General features: G+C 38.6%; 1 protein-coding gene across 7 annotated transcripts in view; it reads left to right on the forward strand.

Moving 5' to 3' along the window:
- The window catches only part of MYO5A (myosin VA), a 183,280-nt gene that overhangs the window by 87,793 nt on the left and 79,761 nt on the right, over positions 1–15,726 (forward strand). For all 7 annotated transcript variants that reach the window (XM_034660960.1, XM_034660961.1, XM_034660965.1 and 4 more), the window contains exons 6-12: positions 293–436; positions 2,693–2,774; positions 3,131–3,238; positions 4,972–5,078; positions 10,619–10,884; positions 11,709–11,790; positions 15,505–15,645. In XM_034660960.1, coding sequence (XP_034516851.1) covers positions 293–436; positions 2,693–2,774; positions 3,131–3,238; positions 4,972–5,078; positions 10,619–10,884; positions 11,709–11,790; positions 15,505–15,645 — 930 coding nt within the window. The remainder of the gene's footprint in view (positions 1–292; positions 437–2,692; positions 2,775–3,130; positions 3,239–4,971; positions 5,079–10,618; positions 10,885–11,708; positions 11,791–15,504; positions 15,646–15,726) is intronic.

Consider the following 15,726-nt stretch of genomic DNA (forward strand, 5'->3'; position numbering starts at 1 on the left):
TCGATCCCACCAACGGTGTGAAGACCTCCCAGCCACTGGGCTTAGATTTGCTGTTTCTGAAGATAATGTGTGTGAGAATAAGAAGGCAGAGCTGAACCATTAGTCAGTATCTGTGTGGTTGTGCGTTGGACAAAGCATGTAGTGGTGCCTGCAGGGGCAAGATGGGTTCTGTTCTTAAAAGAACCTGTTTTAAAGTGTGGCGTCACACTCTGTCCTTTCTCTCCCTGAACAGACTCTGTAAATGTCATGTCATGAACTGTACTTCTAAAATATGATTTTTTCCCTTTCTTAGTCCATCGGAAATGCTAAGACAACCAGGAATGATAATAGCAGCCGCTTTGGGAAGTATATTGAAATTGGGTTTGATAAGAGATATCGAATCATTGGTGCCAATATGAGAACTTACCTTTTAGAGAAGTCCAGAGTAGTATTCCAGGTAAGCCGGACTGCCGTATACTTCCAGAGCTCATGCTTGCTGGGATGCATTTTATTTGCAGGTACTTTTGGGCATATTATGACAATATTACTACAAACCACATTTGGACTGAAATATGTAAAATGGTACCTGTCAGAGGCAGGGCAATGCCTATTAGACTAATAATGTGGGACTGGTCACTGGTTTAGGTTTAATGGTTTTGACTTTTTTCTACAGATGGTTGTAGGAAACGCTTAGTTAAAAAGAGGTGCTATAGTGTATTTTTTTTAAGATTTTATTTTTTAATTTATTTTAGAGAGAGAGTGCATGTGAGCAGGGGAGGGGCTGAGGGAGAGAGAAAATCCCAAGCAGACTCAGTGCTGAGTGCTAGCTGACATGAGGCTCCATCCTGTGACCCTGAGATCATGACCTGAGCCGAAATCAAGAGTCGGACGCCTACCCAGGCACCCCAAGAGGTGTTATTAGTTTAATCTTATCTCTTGTATTTCCCAGTTGATAGGGAAGACATTGGGTTATGTTTTCAGTAAGTTAAGTAGTTTGAACTTAATTCTTTGTCCTCTTTTCTTCCTTCTCCTCTCTTAGAATATGATCTTGTTCAGATAGAGTAATGAAGGTTAAAAAATCTCCTTTATCAGACATAAGCCCCTTTTGAGGATCAAACCTGACCTTGAGACCACTACTATGCTTTAGTCAGCTGAATACACTGCAGAATTCAAGGATTTGATGGTAGAGTATTAGGATTCAGTTTCGTATAAACAGTATTATTAAGTTGCATTTTTAAAGTATGTATGTGGAAAAAGGACGGTCAGGAAGTACTAAGAAATTATTTTAAAATCGTACATGATTTATTTTCTGTTCTGTTAAATATTTTATTGATGTTAAAATGTATAAACTAAAATGATATAGATAATGTAGTGCATTTGTGGATTTCTTACAAACAACCACAGTAGATGATCTGGTCTGACATATGGCAGAGATAGAATATTCGTCTTCATTTAAAGTGTTAGGAAGACCATGAACCTGAGAGGTACTGTGAGAAAATATTGCGTACAGGTTTACCCCCTTTCCAAAAGTAGATTGGTCCTATGAAAACTTTTGTAAGCTGAAATGGTGTAAAGTGAAGAAAACATTACATTAATTTATATGGAAAAATTTCTGAGCATCCCCAGACCCCAAAAATAACTTCTCTTAAGCTTTTCTGATACCTTAGGACACATCTTGCTAATGGATGCACAAAATAAATGGAGATAAAGCACAGATGCTCACAGATGCATTTCAAAGCTATGGCAGCTTGATGCCAAGATGCTGTGTGTAGTTCCTGGGGAAGGAACTCGGTCCCACTGTCGCTGCTGGGGGTGTGCTGCCTCTGTAATGGCTCACCGCAAAATAAAAGCTAAACACTAGCTTTTGCTTTTCTGTAAAAAATCCTCTTTGGATTTCTTTTGGTTAGCAAAACAGGTGGTAATGTAGGCCTTTTGCAAAAATGAGTGGTGTAATGTGAACTTTAGAAAAGCAGGGGGTACCTGTATTTCAAAAACATGGTTTTAGTTTTCCCCAAAGGCAATGATCTCTTATGACAATGGCATATATCAAACTTCTCTACTTCAAAAAGCATCATTATCAGATATTTTTTGTTGAATGTGACCAGCAGTTACACATTCATACATGTATACACGTAGTTAACAAATCACAAGATTTAATAATCGTAAACTTATATTAGGAAATTTGGGAAGGGACTACTTATTACACTGAGAAAATTAAATATTAAAATTTTATTTTTTGGGGGCACCTAGGTGGCTCAGTCAGTTAAGTGTCTGACCCTTGATTTTAGCTCAGGTCATGATCTCAGGGTTGTGGGACTGAGCCCCTAGTCGGGCTCTGGGTTCAGTGAGTGGGGAGTCTGCTTGAGATTCTCTCCCTCTGCCCCTCCCCCTGCTCTCTTTCTCTTTCTCTCAAATAAATAAATCTTAAAAATAATTTGGGGCACCTGAGTGGCTCAGATGGTTAGGTGTCTGCCTTCAGGTCAGGTCATGATCTCCAGGTCCTGGGCTTGAGTCCCATGTCAGGGGCTCCCAGCTCATCGGGGAGTCTACTTCTCCCTCTCTCTCTGCCTCTCCCCCTGCTTGTGCTCTCTCTTTCTCTGTCTCAAATGAATAATAATTTAAAAAATCTTAAAAAAATTGATTTTGTGATTGAATTTTCTGAGTTTTAGGTTAAAATGCTGTAATTGAAAATTCTTCTTATCTTATTTCAAAGGCAGAAGAAGAGAGAAACTATCATATCTTCTATCAGCTTTGTGCTTCAGCAAAGTTACCTGAATTTAAAATGCTGCGATTAGGTATGAATATGGTGTTAGATTTCTTGTTCTGGTATTGTTTTCTGTTAATTCCTGATTTCATAAACTTATTAAAAAGGAGATTATCTCATACTAAAATATTTATGAGTAAAATGATAAGAAGTCTGCAATTGGCTTCACGATAACCTGGGAATGGGGAAGGGGTGAGCAGCTGCATAAATGGAACAGGATTGGCCTTGAGTTGATGATACCTGTTTGAGATGAATGGTGATTTCGCAGGCAGTCCAGCTCCAGACTCTGTACACTGAACGGTGCTATCACTGCCTCTGCTTTAGAGTGCATATAAGGCTGGGAGTCAAGGCTTTTTCATAGACTGCAAATCTTTTCATTAATTGCAGGAAATGCAAATAACTTTCATTACACGAAGCAAGGTGGCAGTCCTGTGATTGAAGGAGTTGATGATACCAAGGAGATGGCACATACCAGGCAGGCCTGCACTCTGCTAGGTAACATGATTTTATTTTTGAGCTCTTAGGAGCAGTAGTTCTCTGATTCAAGCAATCTTTATTTGGAATACTGGCTTGGCTTTGTATTAGATGGTGAGTGTTTTTGGGAGATTTAACATTCAATCCTTACAAAACACCTTTGGGCAGCAAATGAGCACAAGGTTTCTTTTTGGGGTGATGGGAACTATTCTAAAATCAGATTGTAGTAATGGTTATACAACTAATCACTGAACTGTATACTTAGAACAGGTGAATTTTATGGTATGCAAATTATCCTTCAATAAAGCTGTTTAAAGAACAAATTGAGGACATTAGGGGAGGTAGGACTAAGTGTAAGTCTTTGTTTAAATTTTCACAAAATCTGAAACCGAAAGCTAAATGAAATGGGTTCCTGAACAGTCTCACCTTTTGTAGGGTGTTTGCTTTTGTTTTTTTGTCTGGTTGGTTGGTTTGTTGGTTTTTTATTTTTGTCTTTTCTGGTTGGGAAATGTGGTTGAGCTGGTGTAGTGACAAAACATTGTATTACATGTGGATTATTCCACTGTTTTAAAAATGGCTCAGATGTCACTGTCTTGTTTCTGAGATTTAAAAAATACGGGGTCTACATGCAAGTAAATTAATCTTAGAATTGCAGTGTACAACTTTTAGTGGTGAATTATGTATTTAAAAAATTTTTAATTATAAATAACTAAAATCATGTGTTGGTATTTTGATGAGTACTCTGAGGTGAGTTAATTTAATTTAAAAGCATTGCTAATCAGAGTATGGTCCAGGACCATAGTGGAGCTTGCAAAAATTCAGAAACTCAGGCCCCATGTCAGACCTAGTGAATCAGAATCTGCATGTTAACAAGCTCTATTGGTGATTCATATGCACCTTGAAGTTTGAAAAATTCTGCTATACTTCTAGGGCTAAATCTATTTGTAAATACAAAATTGCAAATTTTTGTAAAAGCCATAATTAGAAGATAGTAAAAACATTCATTATAAGATCAACTCTCAGTTACACTGTGTATGATTACATATTTGGAAATAATTTTACTATTTTTACGTCCATATAATTATATATAATATTCAGGAAATTCTTACCTTATTGAAAAATGAAGCCAGATTGATAAAATGCCACGGCTATACAGCTTTCTCATCCTGCCTCATCCTTCAGTTGCTGCTTTAATGCTGCATTTCGATATCCCTCATCAGGCTGGGTACAACACAAGCCTGAACACTTCTCATCTTGGGATCTCTTTAACTTATACTTGTTCTGTAGTTAGAAGAAGTAATTAAAATAATCTGCCTTAAAATAGTCTTATTGGGCTACAACTTGCATTTGAAATAGAGAAAATAAAAAAGGTAGTAATGTTAGTAAAATACTTAAATCCAGGGCATGACGATGATGATAATTTGTTTAGCATTTACCATGTATCCTGTAAGTATACTACATGACTATGTGCACTTTCTCATTTAACGTTCACGGATGTCCTTTGAGATAGTCAGTACTATTCCTGTATCTCAAATGAGAAAACAGAAACATAAAAGGGTGATGTTACATGCCCATATGAGATGGTAGGTCAGGAGCAATGCCAGCCCAGTTCTCGCTCCACAGCCCACGCTCCCAACCATGATGCTACACTGTGTTACGTGTTGATGTCAACAAAGATGAAAGTGAGTTACAAATAGGCTTAATATTGGCTGCTGTAATGGTTTATAATCACTTGTTCATTTACTCTGTTTCAGGAATTAGTGAGTCTTATCAGATGGGAATTTTCCGAATACTTGCTGGCATCCTTCACTTAGGCAATGTTGCATTTACATCTCGGGATTCAGACAGCTGCACAATACCTGTAAGTTTAGAACACGCTTGGTGTGATAGCTGTTTATTTGTGTTTCAGTTCTGTTGATTCTTTAGGGAAGCAGATATTTGAAGTCTCTACTAACATCAAAGAGATAAAATATCCCAAGTAGAATCTTGAACCAAAAATAAGAAATATGGTTGCTAATCCCTGGTGCACACTGACTGTGTGTGTTAGGGGTAAGGGAGAGAAGAGAATGGATACATGTCTGGTCCATATGAACAGAGGTGGGAAGTATTTGATATGAAAGTTGGATCGGGGCCATCTAGGGAGAAGGGTTCTGTGCCTGGATTCAATCCCTACTTTACTGTTTAATCACGCTGTGTTTTTTAGTGAGTTGCTTACACTTCTCTGAACCTCTCTTTCCTCATTTGTAAAATGAGACTTTCTTTTCTAGCAATTTTCAACTAGATGCTCTGATTGATCTTCATAGTGGATAAATTTTATATATATATATATATATTTAAAGATTTTATTTTTAAGTAATCTCTACACTTAACGTGGGGCTTGAACTCACAACTCCCAAAATCAAGAGTCTCATGTTCCACTGACTGAGCCAGTCAGATGCCCCACGATAAATTACATTTTTTAAAAAAATTAATAAATATGTAAAATCTACTCAGAGGCCAGAAACTAAGTGAAAATAGGAACTATGAGAAAGAAGTAAAACCCTGGCGTTAGGGCTCACCTTGACGGCATTTACTGAACCCAGTGACTGTGAGCTTTGGTTTTCTTAGCCAAGTAGAGTGCAGAAGACAAAAGACAAAGCCCAGGACTCATATAAATAGGGAAACCCCTGCCTAAACCCCTGCCTAAAGCTAAGACCCTAAATGGGAAACTAGTAATAAACTTGCCCACCACTTACTCGAAGAGTACAAATAAAAGTTGTTCTGACTTAAGCAAGCCTTGGTGCTAAGTATAGGAGAAAATAGTTCCTAAAAATTTATGACAATGAATTGAACCTCACAGTTACTCTCAGACCGAATTTGTAGTTTCTAGATAGATGATCCCAGAAAGCTAAATACAGAAAAATTAGCTGAAATTGGTCCTGGATAGGTGGTGCCTTAGATGCCTGTCAGAAGAAAATATAAATCTACTTTGGATGATCCAGGTCTCAATAGAGTCCCATGAGAAAAGTTCCAGGAAATATTGGCTCACAGTCAAAAATCACAAATTCCACAAAGAAACAAAATAGAAGGAGCTAGGCAAAACAACAGATCAGAGTCAAACCTATTAAGAATGCTGAAAGAAAATTAATAGCAAATTTGACACAACTGAGGAGAGAAAAGATGAGCTAGAACAGAGATGTGAAAAAATTATCCAAAATGCAAGATAGGACCCAAAGATGGAGCACTTAAAACATAGGAGAGGTGAAGGCTAGAGTAATAAAATCTCATTTTAATCCAATGAGAATTCCTAGAGGAAAAAAAAAATGAGGCAGACATAATGTTTGAAAACATAATTACTCACAAATTTGAGAAATTATGAAAATGACACTAAACCTCAGATTGGGAAAGACCACAAAACCCTAATTAGACTAAAAAGAAATCCACCCAAGGCACTCCATAATGCAGAGAGAAAAATCTTAAAACAGGCAGAAAGGCAGAAAGATAAGACGTATTACTTTTGAAGAAATAACAGTTAACCAATAGCTCACCTCTCAACTACAACAACAGGAGCCAGAAAACAGTGGACCACTATCCTCAGTGCTCTAGAGTAAATAAGTATTAACAGAATTGTATATCCCGTAAAAAGATTGTTCCAGAATGAGGAAGGAATAGAAGCGTTTTCAGACAAATAGAAATTGGGAGATTTTGTCACCAAGAGGCCCTCACTAAAGGAAATATTAAAGGACATGGTTTAGGCAGAAGGAAAGTGACCCAAGATAGACCTACCATTCGGTAGGTCAATAAACTAGGGAAGCACATGCCAATATAGGTAAAATTTCAGTTTTTAAAGCAATAATGATAATGAATAGTGTATTGGGCTGGAAAAGACAGAACAACCCACAAAATACTTAGTAGTTACAAAGGGAAAGATAGTCGTCTTTAGGGTGGAGAAACTTGGCTGGCATTTCCTTAATCAGGTGACTGCAATTGACAGGACCGGTAGCGAGACCAACCAACATCATAGAACTTCTTTTTCTGTTGTTTTTGTTGTTGTTTGCTTTTAAAAAGGCATTAAAGATATTTCTTTATTTCTCTGGTTTGTAGCTTGTAGTGAACATTTTTTTTTAAGTTTTTTATTTTAACTCTAGCATAGCTCCCATACAGTGTTAGATTAATTTCAGGTGTACAGTATAGTGTCCAGCACTTCAATACAACACCCAGTGCTCATCACAGCAAGTGCCTTCCTTCATCCCCATCACCTATTTCACCCTTCCTCCCACCTACCTCCCCTCTGGTAACAACAGTTTGTTCTTAATACTTAAGAGTCTGTTTCTTGGGCTTTTCCTGTAGTTTGGCTATTGTAAATAATAATGCAATAAATACAGGACTGCATGTATCCCTTCGAATTAGTGTTATTGTATTTTTTGGGTAAATACTTGGTAGTGTGATTACTGCATCATAGGGTAGCTCTATTTTTAACTTTTTGAGGGACCTCCGTACTGTTTTCCAGAGTGGCTGCACCTGTTTGCATTCTCACTAACAGTGGATGAGGGTTCTTTTTTCTCCACATCCTTGCCAACACTTGTTGTTTCTTATGTTTCTGATTTTAGCTCTTCTAACAGTTGTGAAATGATATCTCATTGTAGTTTTGATTTGTGTTTCCCTGATGATGAATGATGTTGAGCATCTTTTCATGTGTCTGTTGGCCATGCGTATGTCTTCTTTGGAGAAATGACTGTTGAACATTATATAACTTCTGATACGGTGAACTGAGAGCACAACATCACCTCTCTGGTATTCCTGCCGAGGAGGCATGACCTAGATGTAATCATGAGGCAACATCATGCAAACCTGCGTTGAGGGACATGCTGTTCAAAAATGTCAAGGTCACAAAAGATGAAAAAAAGAGCAAAGACCTGTTGAGATTAAAGTTTGGAGGCTAGTGAAACATGGCAACTAAATTCAGTGTATGAACTTAGACTGGATCCTGGACTATAAAAATATTTCCCCCACTTCTGTGCAGAGATTGATTAGATCAATCAGAAAAAAATTGAAATAGATCTGTAGATTAGATAATAGGGTTGTATCGTTGCTAATTTTCTAATTTTCTTCATGATACCATAGTTCTATAAGACAATGTCATTTGTTTTTAGGAGACACAAACTGAAATATTTAGGACTAAAATGACATCATGCTTGGAACTTCTCTCAAAGCTTTTTGGTTGTTGTCTTTTTCCTCCCACTGCACTCTCAAAGGTTCTAAAAAATTAATGTGTATGTACATGTATGTGAAGGAGAGAGAATGATACAAGCAAAGGTGGTAAAATGTTAATATTTAGGGAATCTGGGTGAAGGGAATTCTTTGCACTGCTTTTGTAACTTTTCTGTTGGGCTAAAATTAGTTCAGAAGAAGAAGTAAAAAAAAAAATAAAGAGAATCATCAACCTGTCTTCCCCCTAAAAACATAGAACTAGAGTACTAGATAACAACGGGATAACTGGTTTAGGAATTCAGCTATATCTTTTGAAATAAGCATTCCTAAAACATAAAGGTACAGAAATTTTGAAAATAAAAAGTTTAGAAAAGATACACCATAATAGCTAGAAAAACCTGGCAGAGCCTGTATTGATATTGGACAAAATAGAGTTTGGGACCAAAAGTAATACTAGAAATAGAGTACTAGGTAATGATAGAGATTTTATTCATCATGAAGCTGTAATGCTTCTAAACTTTCATGTAATTAATGGTATAGATTTAACATATATAAAACAAAAATCAACAGGAAACAAAAGAAGAAATTGCTCTATCATAGTGGGGGATTATTGACTTCTCTCAGATAAAGAGAAGAGATAAATGAAGAAGTCTAAAAATTAGTAAAGTTACAGAAAACTTGAACAAAAAAGTTTACAGCCATGACCTAATAGTATGGTAATGCCATTCAGATAGAATATGTTTAGAGAGTATTGCTGTCAAATCATTCATGGGGCCCTTGGGTGACTCAGTCGGTTAAGTGTCTGCCTTCAGCTCAGGTCATGATCCCAGAGTCCTGGGATGGAGCCCATTGGGCTCCCTCCTCAGCGGGGAGTCTGCTTCTCTCTCTGCCCCTCACCCCTCTAGTGCTCTCTCTTTCTCTCAAATAAATACAATCTTTTTAAAAATCATTCATATTTATACGAATGAAATTAGCTGCTTATTTAAGGGAGTTGTAGCATGCCGTTGGTAAGGGTGCTAAAGTATATCTGAAGTGATCACTTGGGAGGAGGGGAGATGAAGGAAGGAAGGGACTGCTTCAGTGGGAAGGGTCGGGAGGTGAGGGTGCCAAGATACCCAGGTTCTAATGACAACACTGACATACTTTGGCCATGTGACGTTTGACGAGCTATCCTCTTAGATTTCAATCAGAGATAGCAGTGTTCATCCTGCCTGTTCCCCAGGAATGTCATCAGACTCAACTGAAACATGTGAGTGAAGATGTTAACAAATATAATGCACTCACGTGGATTAAGTTGAACAAGGATTTATCGAATGTCTGCTCAATGCAAGGCCTATGGCAGACATTGTAGGGGATACGGATTTGTAAGTCATTAAAGAGATTCTAATCATTCTAATCTAGGAAGTTGTGCAAGTAACTATCACGGTATCTCTTTCAAACCCTTCAGTAGCTTCCCTTTGCTCTCAGGATAAAGACCAGCCATGGTATAGCCTCTGCCTGTGTCTCTGGCTTCATCTCAGATATTTTCTCCCTCACTCAGCTTTAGTCCCTCATACTATAGTTTTCTCCCACCACAGGACTTATATACCTGTTCCCTTAGCGTGAAGACCCTTTCTTCCCCCTTTCACCGGGTTAATACTTCCCCATCCTTTGGATCTCAACTCTGTTTCTCAAGGCAACTGGCGCCTGCCCCCTGAATAGAGCACACTCATTTCAGTGGGGCACTCATTTCACATGGAATCATAGGATAGCACCTTTGTTCTCTGTAGTAATTTTACATTTTAGGAAGCACTGCTCTGATTAATATCCATTTCTCCTAGTGACTGTAAGTTCTAGGAAGACAGGGGCCATGTCTGGTTTTATTTACTGGCATATCACAGGCATTCAGTAAATATTTGTTGACAAGCGGACAGATCTTCTGATCAACTGACTGAATGAAGCTGCCCGAAGACCGATATAAACAAATACAGTGAAGAGACAAAGGAAGATGTAGTTTGTGAAATGAGCCCTGGAAGAGATTATAAATTGCTGTCTAGATGCTAGTCTAATGGATGACTGTGATTGTTATCACCGATCAGCTTCAGGTGATCTGGGTGTTCGTTATAACAAAGAAAATTGCTGGGTTTTATTTGTTACTTCTTTGTTAGTATTTTTCAGTAAATTCTTATTTGATTGATTTGGTCATAGGAAATAACCCACTCTCTTTTTCAGCCCAAGCATGAACCTCTCAGCATCTTCTCTGACCTTATGGGCGTGGACTATGAGGAGATGTGTCACTGGCTCTGCCACCGGAAACTGGCTACCGCCGCAGAGACATACATCAAACCCATCTCTAAGCTGCAGGCCACGAATGCCCGTGATGCTTTGGCCAAGCACATTTATGCCAAGCTCTTTAGCTGGATTGTAGATCATGTCAATCAGGCCCTCCACTCTGCTGTCAAACAGCACTCTTTTATTGGAGTGCTGGACATATACGGGTAAGTGTATTTGGCTTAGTGGTCTGGCACAGAGCATTTCTTTCTAGAGATTATCTAGTACTCTATGTGGGTATCAGATTCTGTCTTCTACTGGTAAGGAGAAAAGAAACTTAGAAGAGCATTTCTAAAAATCTTACTTCATTTGCTAGTTTGCCTTCTCTAGGTACCAACCTTTAAAGATTTTATTTCTCTATTTGAGAGAGAGAGAGCATGAGCAGGGGGAGGGGCAGAGGCAGAGGGAGAGGGAGAAGCAGACTCCCCACTGAGCAGGGCTCCAACCTAGGGCCCCAGGATCATGACCTGAGCTGAAGGCAGATGCTTAACTGACTGAGCCACCCAGGTGCCCCCTCTAGGTACCCTCTTTTAGCCATTAATACCTTTTCTATACATTTGTGCTTTTGATGCCTAATTTTTTTATCATCTTGTTTAGTTTTTCAAAAGAAGCTATGAGACCTCTATTCCCAGTTTCCTTTTATGTGAATATAGACACTGTAAATTTGTAAATTGACAAAGGAATGGCTTTATCATAATTCTGATTATTCCCCACCTGGGGATGAGTTAGCCCTCAAAAACTCAGGCTGTTGAACACCTCTGCATGCTGGAGCCTTCAAAAACAATCTTTCTGCTACGTGGCTGGTGCCTGTCTGCTGGGTATAGATTCCATGTTACTGGCTTATAAACCTTTATCATCACTGATATGGAAAGAAAGTTTCACAATGTTGGGAAATTTCCCATTCCTTTCTTTCTAATGGACACATTTTGAATATTTTAAAAAGCTGTTTGCTTCTTTTTCTCCTCTTCACATATTATTTTTGGTGTTACAGATTTGAAACCTTTGAGATAAATAGTTTTGAACAGTTTTGCATAAATTATGCAAATGAGAAACTACAGCAACAATTCAATATGGTAAGAATTTTCTTTCTTAACTAATATTCTACTATAAATTATTCTTCTTAATTCCTACTCTGTGTTTCAAGTCTGGTTTCTGAAATGAGGTTGTAAATTGCGATTATTATGTAGGGTTTAGGGCAGCTGAACTGCTGAGGAACTTATGATTAATAAATGAGAGCAATGGTAAAGAAATGCATATGGCCCAGGTAGGATTCAAGGTGACCTTCAGATTACAACCTGAGAATAGTAAAAATTTGGTCGAAATAAATTGAGTGATGGAAGCAGGAAGTGGATTAGGTAGTAACATAGGCAGTTTGAAGTTTTGAGCCCAGGATATCCTTCAGTGTGTTGTTCCTGTGGAGTGAAGACTATTTTAACTCCTACTTGCTGTATCAGCAAGATGCCAGCATGAAAAATCAGACCACGCTCTTTTCTACATATTTTTTTTACGTATTCTATTTTACATATTCTCTTTTAAACAGTCCGAGACATTCACCACAACGACAATGGGAATATTTTGAGAATGGCTTTTGTGGAGTAGTGATATCAAATATCATCAAGCATTATCATGGTATTGGGGAATTTCAGGGTATTTAAAAATGAGGGCCAGTAGATTGTAATAGGGAAGATCACAGACCTCCAAAGTAAACTGCTTGGTTTGGAATTCCATTCGACATTAATTATTCATGGGGGCCTTGGGCAGGTTAATTGGCCCTCCTGGCCTCTAATCTCCTCATCTGTATAACGGGGATAATGATAGTACCTATTGCATATGGTTGTATAGATTAAATGTTGTAAGTAGTGGAAGAAATAACTAAGGAACTTAAAAATGACATCCTCCAGAGAGTGAGACTAGGTTGAGGGGTGGGACAAGGGATTGTTGCCTGTCATCATCAAGCCTTTAGACTGTTTGATTTTTTAAAAAATATTTATTTAAAAATATTGCATATACTCTGATGAAAATTTGGACCATCTTTATTTAGCAAGTTAAGCTGCTTAGCACAGTGAAATAATGTAGAGGTGATCTTCAAATCTTAAGTTTATGACTATTTCCATAAGAATGTGATTGGTGTATTTCTCTTCTTCGCATAAGAAACATTAATAAAAACCTATTAGAGACTAAACTGAGCATTATCTTTTCTCAAGGTTTTACTGAGTTTCTTAATACTTTCATCAGAGCCACAGCCTCTGCTCTTTTCTCATATATTTTGGTACAAGGTGACTGTAAATATAAGGAACCAACACTGACCTCATTAGGGACTGGCTCATTTGTCTATTTGACAAGGACCCCATGTCTTTGCATGTGTGTTTCTGACTCTTTTGTTTCTCTTTCTCTTTCCCTATCAATCTGTTTCTCCTTTTCTCTCTCTCTCTCTCTCTCGCACACATACACACACTGCATCTTAGCTTTTCTCTGCACAGCTGCTCCCCTCCCTCTTACCATCAGATGACTTATTCTTCCCTTCTATTCTGTATATGTTTTCTCAAGGTTTCTGCTTCCTCAATCACTTCAAGCTCCCTATGAACCCAGCAGTTGTTGGATTGCTCCTCTCATCCTCTTCCCCCCTAACCTCCTGGAGAGAGTGGAAGAGGGGGGGGGGGGGCGGGCAGAGGAGAAACAGAGAATCCCAAGCAGGCTCTATGCCCAGCACAGAGTCCGACATGGAGCTTGATCCACAACCCTGGGATCATGACCTGAGTTGAAATCAAGAGTTGGACTGAGCCACTCAGGGGCCCCTCTCCTCTCATCCTCTTAATTTGCCTTCTCCCCATTTATCTTGACTTCTTTCAGCTTCAGCTTGCACTGTTAATTGCCTATTTCCAAATTCTTACATCTGAGAATGAGAATCTGATTAACTTCATTCATTCTTCCGTCAGAGATCTCTAGCAGTTGACCAGCTATGACTAGGAATATGGGTTTCACAGTAAAAAACCTGGCTGCTTTGGGCCACTCCCTTGGCAGGGGTTATGGTTGGGGCAGTGGGTATGAGAAACATGGTGATTGGCATTTTTAGAGCTCAAAGGCGTTACATATTGACCAAGGATCTCTTGCCACTCATGCCCACATTGTCTTTTTGACAGTTGAGTATCCAAAATTTTTGAGACCTCATGGACTTTTGCAAACTAGGCATAGAAATGTGTATAAGCAACAAGCTCTATTTAAAATCTGGAGCAGTGTTTCTGTTGTCAGTGTGGAGGCTGCATATAAATTATTGAATTAAAAAAAGAACAGGGCTCATTGCTTTGGAAAATATTGGTGCCATCAGTCAGGGCATCCTGTTGACACATGGTGCCCTGTTTGCCTTCTCATTCATTCTAAGAGCAGAGGAAATTTGCTTTCTGATCAACATGACATAAATATTCATATGGGTGACCATTTTTTTTAAAATTATTGAAGCTTATTGCAGCTGGTAAATGCTGCAAATGAGCCAAGAGGGGCATTATAATAAGTGCAGAATAAAGTGAGAAAGTTCCAGGTGCACAAGGAGAATGTGTATCAGAAATCTTGGTGACACCTAAGTTTCATGGGGCTTGGGGTCCTAGAAAATATGTGTTGTTTGGTCAGAGCCACATTGGGCTGTTCTTTCTAGAAAAAGCATCAAAGTGTGTGAGAGAACAAGGGACACAAAAGAGTTAAAGGAAAGCAGCAATCCCCAAGAACAATGAGTAGAGGTCATTATATCTTCTAGGAACTAGAAATTGTGGGTTGCTGCATTGGTTGGGCAGCCTGAGGCAAGAACTGTATCCGTGGTTGGATTGCCCTTCCTCCTAGACTAACTTAACAACCCTTCATCTGCAGAGCTCCTGTCACACAGCCTTTTCTCAGGGAAGCTTTCCCTCACCACCCTATATCCAAACTAGATGAGGACTCCTGTTCTCATAGCTTGCATTATTTTCCTCTGCAACCATACTACAGTTTGTGATCCCTTGTGATTCCTGTCTGTTTTTTGCATGAGTCTTCAAACTCCCGGAGGCCAGAACCCACATCTACTTTGTTAATGGTGTGCAGTGACTGGCACATAGTAGACGGTCGATATATATTTTTGTTTAAATGAATGGGGATTAGAAGCAATGGCGAGGATGGTGGCTGAAGCATTTAGCAGAAAGAGCAGTGGATCAGTCCTTGTTGCAGCTGCTTGCAGCATTGGATCTAGAATTCAGAAAACTGAGCTGTAGATTCTCTGACTGTGTAAAGTAATGGAGGCAGACACAGAACACTGTCACCTAATTCTGAGGCATGTGGACTTCAGCGTCCCTGTCCCTTAAGAGAATTACTTTGCCATGCTGGAAGCGTCACCTGGCGTGGTACAGTAGTCAAGGAGGCATCTACTCTGCGTAGTTCAAGGCCAGCTAAGGCATTGCATTGTTAGCAACACTGTGCAATAATTTGAGGCCAAAAGTATACCGTGCAGTGTTAGATGTATACATATTTTAAAAAATCGAAAAGACTGCTACGTTTGTCAGCTGTTTAACACATTTACATACCTAGATTTACTTGTTTACCAAGAATCCTATATAGCTGAGTCTTTACTATCTGTGGCTTTTGTTTCTTATATCACTCTCCATGTGTAAAACATGTTTCTCCCACAAGACGATTGTTGCTGAAAGCCATGGACTATCTCATATTATGTTCATATCCTCTTAGAGTGTTTTCTATAAATGTTGTTTCTTGACCAACATTACTTAAAATGATCCAGTAATGCCAGTTTTTTTTCTTTATTATTTCAGCATGTCTTCAAATTAGAACAGGAAGAATATATGAAGGAACAAATTCCGTGGACACTCATAGATTTTTATGATAATCAGCCTTGCATTAATCTTATAGAATCTAAACTGGGCATTCTAGATTTGCTGGATGAGGAATGCAAGGTAAATATTATTTTCTGATGTACCTAGTCTATCAAGAGATATGTCAAAGTCAGAGGTAAGTGTGTTTAAGCAGAGATTCAT

Source organism: Ailuropoda melanoleuca, chromosome 5 (genome assembly GCF_002007445.2).
Source record: "Ailuropoda melanoleuca isolate Jingjing chromosome 5, ASM200744v2, whole genome shotgun sequence".
Taxonomy (NCBI): Eukaryota; Metazoa; Chordata; class Mammalia; order Carnivora; family Ursidae; genus Ailuropoda; species Ailuropoda melanoleuca.